We start from the raw sequence: 12,600 nt of genomic DNA, 5'->3' as shown, positions 1-12,600 counted from the left end.
GATCCTCAGTTCCTGATTCTACTGCTAAGTGCCAGTGGAAGAGAACCTCTGCTCACCACTGGCATTACCCCCTGGCACTGACACAGGAGCTGAGTGGGAGACAGCAAAAGGTGTGAAGGGAATACATTGCACTTTTGCAATCCACAGCCCACAGAATTGTCTCCAGGGACTATTTGTCCTGGTGTAACTGAATCTTTTAGTTCAAATCTTCTATTACAAAGCCTAACTGACCCTGATCTTCCTTGTTTCAGTATCAGGAGAATGAGGGGCTGATACTTTGAAGGCACCTAATAACTTACGGCAGTTACAAGTGCAATGTGGGCTCACACAAAGATTTATCTACCTCTGTTTGATTTCAATTGACAGTAAGTAATAACTGTTAGCCTTCTGGTGGGCATTTAAAATCGCAGAATCATAGAATAGTTTGGGTTGGAAGGGACCTTAAAGATCATCTAGTTCCAACCCCACTGCCATGGGCAGGGACACCTTCCACTAGACCAGGTTGCTCAAAGCCCCATCCAACCTGGCCTTGAACACTTCCAGGGTTGGGGCATCCACAACTTCTCTGGGCAACCTGTTCCAGTGCCTCACCACCCTCATGCTGAAGAATTTCTTCCTAATATCTAATCTAAATCGACCCTCTCTCAGTTTAAAGCCATTGCCCCTTGTCCTATCACTACATGCCCTTGTAAAAAGTCCCTCTCCAGCTTTCCTGTAGGCCTCTTTCAGGTACCGGAAGGCTGCTAGAAGGTCTCCCCGGAGCCTTCTCTTCTCCAGGCTGAACAACCCCCACTTTCTCAGCCTGTCCTCATAGGAGAGGTGCTCCAACCCTCTGAGCATCTTCGTGGCCTTCCTCTGGACTTGCTCCAACAGGCCCCTGTCCTCCTTATGTTGGGGGCCCCAGAGCTGGACACAGTACTCCAGGTGGGGTCTCACGAGAGGGGAGTAGAGGGGGAGAATCACCTCCCTCGACCTGCTAGTCAAGCTTCTTTTGATGTGGCCCAGGATATGGTTGGCTTTCTGGGCTGCAAGCGCTCACTGCCAGCTCATGTTGAGCTTCTCATCAACAAATACTCCCAAGTCCTTCTCCTCAGGGCTGCTCTCAATCCATTCTCTGGCCAGCCTGTATTTGTGCTTGGGATTGCCCTGACCCATGTGCACGACCTTGCACTTCTTGAATTTCATGAGGTTCAAACTGCTTCGTTAGGCACTTGACCACCTTTGCACAGCTGGTGCCTACAGCTACTTTCCCCAGAATGGCCAGCAGCAGAGTAGGTGTACTTCAGACAGACCAAAGTTATCTGGTCCAACATACTTTTGCCTTTCACATGGTCTTTTAGTATGTATTTAATTATGCATTTTTTAAATAACACACTTGCAAAACGATACCACTTGGAATGACAGGTTTCCATGTGGATAAACATTACGGAGTTTGCTTTTATTAGTGTACTTTACTGAAGTTTGTGTTCCCCTTTATTGCAGTATTGTACTTAAAATATGAATTGCTGTTACAACATTGTCCTTTAGTTTGAGCAGCTCTTCACCTCTTTGGTGTCTATTCTTCAACAAGGCTCAAATCCCAACCTTTTTTAGGATGTGTCAGATAGATAGCCATTAGCAGAAAAAGCTGAAACAATTTCAGAAGTTATTGCAGATACCTTTTCTCTTTCATTATTTAAGGTTAGTTCCTCTACCGCAGTGTGCACAATGAACCACTTGAGATCTCTTCATTCACTTTGAAGCGAAATCAGCCAATTTATCTTTTAAATAATCTCTGTCTGGGAATTTAAGTTAAACAGATGGCTTGTGTAGAGGTAGATGATGACACTATCCTTTCCACTGGCTTGGCTGAGAGAGCTGTATCATCCAACAAGGCAGGAAACATGTAGTTGCAGTAATTTCTTAAACCACCTCAATGATGCTTTCAAGAGAATATCCTTACAGAGCAATAAATTCTTATCTTCCTGCTCTTTGTCAGAGCCCTTTTCTGCACCTCGGTCAGCTTGAATTGACTTTTTTGAATAGGAAGAGACTGCTAAGTAATGGTCCAGGTGCAGTCTCAATAGCATCCTGCACAATAGCATCTCTGGTAAAATGTATCTTGGAAAGACTGAGAGAAATAAAAAATTAAGTACTGCACATATTCTATATATATAATTCTCTCTCTATAGTTCTACACAGAATATGTATGTGTTCTATACACAGTTCTATGTATCTATACATATATAATGTACATCTATACATATAGAATTACATATATAAATTAAATAACCTAATTCTGTAATTCACTTAAGCACATGTTTGTAAATTTACAGAATAAGGAATCCCAGTGATTTGAATGAAATTAGCATATATGCTATAATTAACAATTTTTGCTGAAATGGAGCTATGGGTAAGAAGACTTAAGTGAAAATTAATCACTACTTGGACTGAAAATCAGTTTGACAAACAAGAAAGTGTTATTATAAAATATCTGACCATGAACACAACAAGAAAATATTCTCTCCTGCTATTATAGGCAAGTTTCAAAACTCAGTTTACTATTTGTGTTCTCATTTTGAATATATTTTATAGTCTAAGCAACTCACAGTCAAAATAAGATAAAAAGACATGTGAAACCTTAGTATAAATTAAGAAAACATTTAAAGTTGTGCAGAAATGCATATTCAGTAACAATATCAATGAAAAATGTGGTCGATGAAAGATGTAAACTGAAACAAAATTATTATGCTATGCATAACAAGCTAGATACTTAGGCATGAATCCTATCTCTAGCAACTTCTACTTCAGAGTTTTAACCTCTTGAATGAAAATAAAAAATCACACTTACTAAATTTAAGCCGTTTTACTAGGAAGTAGAGACTTCCTGTAGGAATATATCGACACTGATAGGCCTGAGAAACTGGACAGAACTGTTCAACAGTATTCTGTAACAGTTTTTCACCTGCACGTGCAAGAGTCCAGGATCCTGTATTACTTTCTTCAGATCAGTCCTGCAAAAATGCAGCATTATAATCCCACCATTTCAATCAATAGAGATATTCTTAATAAGTTTAAATTATTAAAGCTATACAGATATGTGTTTTCGTTATTTACCTCATGATAATAATGGTGCCACTTTGGATTAACAAAAAGCATTATTACTGGGTATTTTGTTTGGATTTCAGACTAGAGGCTAAATGAGATGGTAGTGGTGGTCCCACTCAGTTAATAAGCAGGCATTTTGAAGTGAGGCTGCAAATACTGGATTTTTTTGGTTTGGTTTAATTTCAGCAGGACTGGTTCCCTGAGCTACCTCTCTTCATAACCACCTAAATCCTAGGACCAGAAAATGAGTGGAAGTAGGGGTGGAACAGGGAGAGTGAGACTCTCCTCTTTCTTTGAGGCAATATGGATTTATGTTGTGCAGAGGTGACCCTGGGAGGGACTGCAGCCTGAACCATCAATGCTCCTAAAGAATCAGGAGATAGCCACATTGTCAGCAAGCACTGAAGTGAAAACAACTTGTTTAAAGACTGATCCCTTATTGTAGGATTCTTGATCAACTGAAAGCCAAATTTCAGATTTATTCAGAAGTAAACCATAGACGATGCAGATTCTGAACATCACTAAGAACTGCTTCCAAAGTATTTTATTTCAGCTCCCACATAGACTATACAAATGTGAACTTTCTGAGACTCCTTGCAGTTATTACATTTGGTTTTTTTCTGGATGGACACGGTCCATCTGTAGGCAGAGGAATCTGCCCCAGCAGATTCCATGGTTTCAAGAGTTAGAGAAAAGTATTTCACTCTGTTGGGAAGCATATGCCCTGATACAACACTTTAAAACATACCTATTATTCCAAATTAACATTTTTTCTTAACAAGCAAAGTGGACTGAATTAGTAATACTACAGATTTTGCCCACATATATGCAAATGCAATAACAGTAAAAATAATTTCATCTTATTATTATACTTTGGCAAAACTGTGATAAATAACAGGCCGTGTTAAAAACAAGACTGTACCCAAAGTGTCATACATAACCATAAATCAGAATCAGTTGCATCTTTTTCTGCTTCTCTTTTCCTAATCCCATTCAGGATGGTTTTGGTCCACAAATTTACAATATATATCTATGGATCTGAAATTCTGTTCAGGCCAAGCTATGATTGTGTATGCACAGGTATATATACAAAAAAACCAACTGTTAAAAAGAAATCATGCTTGATTCATACAAGCTTTACTCACTTTTTTAACATTTTACCCAGCTCAGACTGTGGAGGGAGAGTATCACTTTAGCTTTCATAATCCTACATGCAGTTGTCGTATTTATCCTACTAATACAATGTGCAGTGTTTATGCATAATACAACTTGAACTGTAATCTGAATGTACTGCTGTGCGTTTTTCGAGAGCACTGTCTGCAAAGCTTGACTGGAGCAGAGACTCTATTAACATAAATGAGTTATGCATATAATTTCATGTTGATTTTAACATTTATTTTCCAGGTGTGAAGAGAGGATGGATGCAACACGTCCAGACCCCCTCTGACTGATGCTGCTGTCCCCTCACAGGACACACCTTGAAGCCGACCCTCATCTCTACGCATCCGGCTACCAGAGACGCCGTGGGCTCATCTGTGCGCCTGTAAGGGAGGCAGCTGGAGTTAAACTAACAAATACACAACGACCACATCCGCACCCATGACTTCCTTCTGACTCTGTGCCCCAGGTCTAGGCCTGACCCCCCGACACCAGCACCGCTCTCCTCCCCAGTGGCACAAAGCTCCATAAGTTAACTGTAACATCCACCTCTCCCTGGGGGAACTACTGCCAAGCGGCTTCTAACACAGGGCTCCAAACACATCTATGTCCAGGGACACGTGCTGTACATGGCTCTCTCTGCGCGATAACACACTGCCTCATTCCTAGGACTCCTTGACCGTCCGCCCGCCGCGGAACGGGCAGCGACCTCTCCTCACAACCACACCGCCCTTCCCGCCCTTTCCCGCGCCGCCAGACAGCGGCTAGAAGCAGCGAGCTTTATGTCGCTACGGCGCATGCGTGCGAGGTCCGCACCTGCGCACTGACCGGGGAGGGCGGGGTTGGGTGATGGTGTGCGCATGTGCAGGAGGCGGCCGCGGGAGCTGGCGCGCGGACGGAGTGGGTGTAGGAAGCCGGGGTGAGCCGCCGGGCGGAGCGGGGAGCGGAGGGGAGGGGAGGGATGGCGGCGCTGGCTCGGCCCGGGGAGGGGGGCGGTCGGTTTCTGGCATTTGGGGGAGGAGGGAAGTGAGGTGAAGGGACAGACCTGCGCCTGCTGCGTTCCGGTTGGGAATCGGTGAGGGGCCGCGCGCGGGGTTGAGGGGCGCGGGGTCGAGGGGCGCGGGGTCCCGGCCGCCTCCCGCCCGGCCCGCCGGGGTCAGAGTTGCCCCCTGGGCCGAGGCCCGCCCTCAGCCTCACAGAGGCCTGGCTGGAGGAGCACTTAGCCCGGGCTTCGCGGAGCGCGTCTGCGCTGCGGAGGCCGGGGGTCGTCATTCTCCCTCAGCCAGGGCACGCCTGTGCCGGCGGTGTCCTCGTGGGATGAGGGTGCATGTAGGGCCTGAGGGGAAGCAGAACGGTGTGAGTTCCATTGCTTCTGTCAACTTCCGTGATAAAGTGTAGAAAGACATGCCAAGTGTATGTATCTTAGGATCAATAAACTGAGATAATTCCTCCTAAATCATCAAATCCAGCCATGAAGTCTAACTTGTGCTTTTGGTATCCTTACCTGGACTCAGCTGGAAAGTAAGTGCTTTTTGTCCCTCCTGATTTGGCTGGAATCACACATACAACCTCTGCACAACCTTCTCTGGTCAGGAACATCCTGAATTTAAGCTTTGGCTGATGCTAGTCTTTGCATCAGTGTTGCCATGTAATCAAAATTCATTGTTTTGTGAACGTGTTGCTCTAAACATCCGGAACTCTAGGATGGGATCCTGTTGAAGATTAAGACACCTACATATAGTCAGTAGAGATGTAGGTTTTCAGCCAGTGGCTTAAATGTGTTTAGTATAAGTTGACATGTGCTAGGGTGTTTGACAAGCAAACAGGACTGGCAGAGACTACGTGATCAACAGGTGATTCGTGCTTTTCTGGAGTGCAGTTGGGCAGCAGGGTGTAGAAGATGAAATACAGTCAAGCCCTGTTCTCGTGTAGTCAGTGGAGCAAGAGAGCTGTCTTTTTTCTTAAACCCACGGAAACTTTTCAGCCTTTTCTAAACCTCTTTCCCTGCTTGTTTGTCCTGGTTTGGAGGCTACTGGCTACATTTTTTTCTTTTCATCTTGATATTTATTCCTAGCTCATTTTTAGAGAGCAACCTTAATCAAGCTATTCAATTTCTTTTATCTTCATTCCATTTTGAATAGGTATCTGAATAGACAGAGCGGACAGGTGGGCAGACCTGTTCAAAGCTGATCTTGCTGTTCTGATAAAATGGGCCAAGGCTGTTTGTATGATTTTCTGTATGGGAAATAATTTGCCTGATACATATGATTATGCGTTTGTTTTTTCAATAACTGCATTACTTTGATTTCTTGTACTTACTGTGTGATAGACTTGTTTGTTTTTCAAGTTGCTTCAGACTTACAGTTTCTTGATATCTAACTCTAGTCCTTGTTAGGTTTGATATGATTACTTACAAATATGTTTAATATGAAGTACTGAATTTCATTATATGGGCATTACTTCTGTTATTGGGGTTATCCTTTTTTTCCTCATTAATTCCACTTGTTTTTCTATTGATGATTCTACAATCCCAATTTTTACTTCAGAAAACAGTGAAGGCAAAGTGTAGAAATAAAAGAAAAAAATCTATCCTCAAATGTATTTATGGAAATACTTAATAGACATTGGTCCCAAAACCAACCAATATGTAAAGTATTTCCATAAATACATCTGTATTTATGACCCTCCTTGTAACCCTATAGCTCCCCTGTCAGTGCAACCCAATATTGCTTTTTTTCATCAGAAGAGTTTGTTCTCCGTTTCCCATGCTATTTCTGATCTCCTTCTGCTAACCTAATCTTTTTTCATGTGGCATTGTACTTATGCCCAGCATAACATATTTGGCTGTAAATACCACAATACCACAATACTGTGTTTGGAGTACTTTGTTCATTATTTTTGTCTTGATAACTTGCAGGTGTTCCTATCTGCTGATGAGATATCTTTATTGCGCTGCCTAATTTTCCAAACTATCTTTTTGGCTGTCAAGTTATGTTACATTTGACAAAGTCAGAATCCAGCTCTTGAGGTTACTTCAGTTCTCTCTCTGCATGTTGTTCTTACGACTACAAATGTACCATCTTCCCAGCAGTTTCAGATACTGCAGACAAAGCAGTATCTTTGAGGTGTTTTTCCATATTCTGCCACTAAAATCCAGCCTTCCCAGTGTTTGGGCAATCAAGACCCTTAGTCTTCCTTGACTAGTCCTTGTCTAAAAGGTAGACTGTAATTAATATTACAGCTTTATCTAGCTGGTTTAGTCTCCTACTATTTTTAATGAGTATCTCTAGTCTACCATCAGCTGCATTTTTTTCATATGCCTCTGCTGCTATTAAGCTGGGGTAGGTGTTCCTGTTAACATTTGGAGAGCTATTTTGTCATCCTCATCTTTCCTTATGCCCCACCTCTTCTCTTTTGCTTGTAAATCGTAGTTTATTGGCTGTCCATGGAGGTGATGATCTGTGACTAATCTACTTTCCTCATTTTATTCCCTTGCTACTTTTAAATGTATATACAACCACAACTAAATATGTATTTCTTCAGTTAGCTAAACTATGACAATTCTTTGTTATATTGATTTGCTTGTACCCTGTATGCCTTTACCTTTTTATTTGATTTTTTGGATTCTGTCTGGTGTGAAAATGTCTGTGTAATGCCTTACGTAGTAAAGTTCGATTTTTAAGTCTTTTAAGTCTATCATAATTATACCATAATCCTGACATAGAATGTCTGTTTAGTTTTTATGTCAATTCCTGTTCATTTTCCTCCTTTATGTATATGACAGCAAATGATAATTAAAATGTTTTATTTTCCAGATCACTATTTCTTGTTTGTGCACCTCAAAGGGGACGGGCATGTTTAGGTGACTAACTACAGGATCGTCAAAATGCCTAATATTGAACATTCAGCATACCCAGCAGCTGCACTGCTTCACTTGGAAAGTTTGGTGCCTTGTCGAGAATCCCAAGTGTCCATGTTGCTGTCGCTATTTGGAGAGGTAGTGCTTTTTGTATTGATGTTTAAATAGAACAAAGATATTTTGCTGTCTCAGAGGGGAGAGTAGAAATTTAAGGACTTTTTTGTGATGTCATTATGAACATACTTTGGTTGTTTCTTTGTTGTTTGTTTTTGGGGGTTTTTTTGTTTTTTGTTTTGTTTTTGTTTTTTTGTTACCCATCTTTAACATTAGTGTTTGCCAGATAGATTGTTTGGAGGTTGAAAGCTGTTTTGCAGCTGGAAGGACCCAAACTAACTTACAGCTATTTGTGCCTTGCTGTCTCTGAAGCCTGGTTTCTCCATAACTCTGTTCCATCTTTGCCACTTTGTACCAGGAAGGAAGTCTGTCTTCTTCCCTGGTCTAAAGTTCTGGGGTATTTTTTTTCAGTGGCAGTGTAGAAGTTTTGTTTGGTTTTGACCTGTTAATCTAATATCTGCGTGCCTGAATTCTAAGTACATGAAATTGGTCTGATGCTTAGTAGTTCTGTTGCTGGCCATAACATTTGGAAATCACTGGCTTGTTAATTGATTCTGTTACTGCTTGGCAAAGCTGTGGTAAAAAGTAATGGAGATTTTTATCTGCAAGCAGTTGATATATCCATTTACATTCAGTTAACAAAATGGAAATTAGTATCTGTTTCTGGTTCTGCCTTTAATTATAGATAATAATAATTACATCAAATTACAACATTTAAGTTTTATGTATTTATTACAAGCATAGTGGCAACAAGTCGCCTTGTTAAATATGCTGGTTAGAGTATCCGCATATCTTGCACAAGAGTGCCTTCACCTTGGATTAATTGAATATTATTGTTTTTCTTAAAAAGTGTTTGTCAAATTTATTTTTGTATTCATTTTTTAAGTCAGTGTACAAGATTCATAGAAAGGAGAAAAATACAAAAATAAATACCTGTTCAGAATGAAATAAAAATAACAAGTTAATTATTTTCCTTGCATCTTAAAAAAAAAAATCCATTAAATATACAGCATCAGTACCATTAAGTAAATAGAGGTATTATATCAAATATTGCCTTGTGAGAGAAGAGCAAGCTCCTTTACCATCTCCTCCACCAAACCATTTAATTCTTTTGTGTTTGGTGCTAATGGAAAGAAAAGCAGTTTATAGTGTTTGGAGAATGGTGTTGTTGGTTGATGGTTGGACTTGATGATCTTACAGGTCTTTTCCAACCTTAGTGATTCTGTGAAATTAGGACAATGTAAAGCTTGCAACCTGTACTTGCCCAGATTTTGTTTCAGTTAGTTAACTAATTTAAAATAAGACCCCACTGCTTTTCTCTCATGGGGTGTGGTTTTGTTGTTTGTTTGGGTTGGGGTTTTTTTGTTTGGTTTGGTTTGTTTTTCCTATGAAAAATGTATCCTCATGTAATAGCAGTTTCATTGGTAGCTTTATGCGATACTTGGTTCTTGGGACTTACCCTCCCAGCATTTCAGTGAAGATGAAACATAGAACTTGATCACATTGATTCCATAATAATTGGTGTGTTTTATATTTAATGCCTCAATTTAAAAGATAACTTTTCTTTTGGAGGGAAACTTCATTGATAAATCTTTTATCTGTTGAATGAAAAAGAAGACAACTTGAAAGAGCAACAACTTTTTTTTTCCTAGCGTCAGCAGTTTAGTGTTCCATCCATCTTTATCTATGGACATACATCTAGTGGAAAGACGTACGTGATGCAAACTCTTCTAAACACCTTACAGGTGAGAATGTTCACAATGGATATTGAACTTAGAATTTATTTGTAACAGGTCCCTCAAACTAGCTTCTACTTTCTCAAAATGGTTTGTTTCCTCAGCGTTTCTGCCTTCTTGATTCTTCTCCTCCACTTGCTGTGTGATGAATGCATCGCTCTTCTCACTAGTGCACTTAAGATAAAATGAAGTCATACATACTGAGATATAATATAATTCATAATAACTTTCTTAGAAAAGTTTAGAAAAGAAGAAAAGGAGCCAAATTTTCTTCAGCTTGTTCCCTTGACTTAATCTGAAATAGCTACAGTGGCAAGTAAGTACTCTTATGATGATTCCAGTTCAAGCTGAGAGTCACTTATAGTATACCTTTTTTTGAATCTTCTTGTAATTCTCCTTTAAACTAATTTTACTTGTATATGAAAAGAGTGAGAGAGTAAATGAAGAACAGTGAGAAGAGTTTGCAGTAGTAGAATTTTGTTTTATTTGTTTTGTGTTAACAAACTCCTTTTAATTAAATTCAGTTGGATGTGTATGATCTATTTAAATGTCAGCCTAAGAGCTTAAACTTAATAAAGCTGTTAAAAGCATTTAAAGCAAACATACAAGCTATGTGTGTTTGCTGAAAAAGTGAGTCTGAAATGGTGAAAATCACTGGCCGAACACCAGACAACTGCCATTCTTTCTGATACCGATAGTTGTTTTTGCAGACTTGAGGTGAATGTTGTATTCATTGCAGTAAATTTGATTAGCTCTGATCAGCCCTCTTATAGAAGCACGAAAATCTGAAACTTTGAAAAAGAAACAATGCAGGAGTTCTAAAATGTTGGAGCAATATTGCTTAGGAGCAATTGATTTAATTTCTGAACAATAAGTGATTATTCTTTTGCTTAACGAATCAGCTCTAAATGGGAAAAGTGTACTGATAGCCCTTTTTAGTATTGTACTTTCAGAACCTGATTGAAAATATGAATTTTGTGCACTTTAATTTATTCCAGATCCTCCAAACACAGCTTGATATGCATCATAAGTTAAAAAACCTAAGAAACAGGATGCCATTCACAGTTTCTAATGAAATAAAATAAATTCTCCAGATGTGTTTGTGTTTACTAAGCTTGGCATTGCCAGGTCTTTTGCTGGTGGGATGGATCTTAGTCTCCCATGCCAGTACAGTTGCTGTTTCCTCCTGTATGAGCATCACTTTAAGAAATGTTAGGGCTGTATGTTCTTTTTCAGCTTCGCCATCTAACAGAAACTTCCTTCGGATTCCTGCTTTTAGAAAACAGTGTAAGGAAGGGGTAGTTCAAGGAAGGCTGATAAGACAGTTGTTGGAATACGTGAAGTGGAAACTACTGAGAATTCATTGTACAGTTTTGAATTTGGAGCCTTACATTCCTAGGAAGCTTCCTAGTCTTAGGAAGCTGGGACTACAAACTCTCTTCCCCCCAGTTGTTAAGGAAGACAACTACTTTAATGCTGTTCACTGGGGCATGAGTTATCCTTGATGATTAATACTGGAGTTGCTATATGTTACGAACCTGAAGTAGGAACTTTGTCATGAATGGACTTATTTCAGTTGCAAGGGCTGCAGGCAGAGAAACCTGTCTTTAAACATCATATGAGAATCTGAACTACATAGAAGTAGCGGGTCATTGTGGCTGAATGCACATTTCTTACAAAAATAGTTATCCTGAAGAATGATGTAGAGAGGTATGGCCTTAAGTCCATTTCAGTCCCTCTCTGGTCATTGCTGGCAGAAGACTTTTAAGCACTAGGTTCTTGCCACTTTTGTGGCCCTTCTTTTTCTGTTAGCAAATGTGTATAATCGTGCTAGTTTTATTCCTTGTTCTAATTTTTACCTAAACATGTTTTAAATTCCTCCTAAGTTGAAGGGTGTCATCACAGAAATTTCCATCTAAACCTGTTAATGCCTATGTTTTTGTCAGTCACGTACTTCAGGGATTTAAATCCAATGACAAGTGCCTACTTTACGCCTAAACCATAAATTTCCACTTGTTTGTTCTAACAGCTCTGATACTTTTGGCTTGTCCAGAGTGCACTTACCTGCAGGACTGGGTTTTATGCAAAAGTCCCCTTCACTAAAAATTCTGCAGGGGGAGAAATGTGCAAGACAATGGTCGTGATCCTCTTTCATGCAGTAGCCTTTCGCGCAGTGCTCCTAACACTGTGCTACCCACTTGCAACGTACCAAAAAATGTGGCCAGACCCTGGAAAGGAATAGGATTTAAGCAGCAATTGTTTCTACAGAGCTTCCTATTATCAAGTATATGTGTCTCCTACATAACGTGGTGTTGTGAATCACATCTGAGCCAAACAGCTTTCCTTCTGCTGTGGAGGTGCAGCTCTTTGAAAGGTGCTTTTGGAGATGTAGTCCCTTTCTTTTAATAGTGTTCAAAATCATAAGAAAGCTTTTCCTTATGATTTCCACACTGTTTGAGTGGATTGCCAGCATACACCCACACTTTCCCACATCTGCTGAATCATATGCCATATATTATATTTTAAATAGAAAGACTGAAATGAAGTACTTAGATTTTTTTTGTTTGTTTTGATAGACACACACATTCCTGTATTAGAAGTTTAATTTTGCAAATAATGCATATGTATCCCAATGACTAATGTTTT

General features: G+C 40.0%; 1 protein-coding gene across 2 annotated transcripts in view; it reads left to right on the top strand.

The window, feature by feature from the left end:
* Positions 1-8,131: 8,131 nt before the first annotated feature.
* Positions 8,132-12,600, top strand: part of ORC5 (origin recognition complex subunit 5) — a 70,539-nt gene continuing 66,070 nt past the window's right edge. For both annotated transcript variants that reach the window (XM_059816915.1, XM_059816916.1), the window contains exons 1-2: positions 8,132-8,242; positions 9,871-9,963. In XM_059816915.1, coding sequence (XP_059672898.1) covers positions 8,132-8,242; positions 9,871-9,963 — 204 coding nt within the window. The remainder of the gene's footprint in view (positions 8,243-9,870; positions 9,964-12,600) is intronic.

This window comes from Gavia stellata, chromosome 4 (assembly GCF_030936135.1).
Source record: "Gavia stellata isolate bGavSte3 chromosome 4, bGavSte3.hap2, whole genome shotgun sequence".
Classification (NCBI taxonomy): Eukaryota; Metazoa; Chordata; class Aves; order Gaviiformes; family Gaviidae; genus Gavia; species Gavia stellata.
Note: the sequence above shows the minus strand (reverse complement) of the source record. Positions and strands in the feature narration are given on the sequence as shown.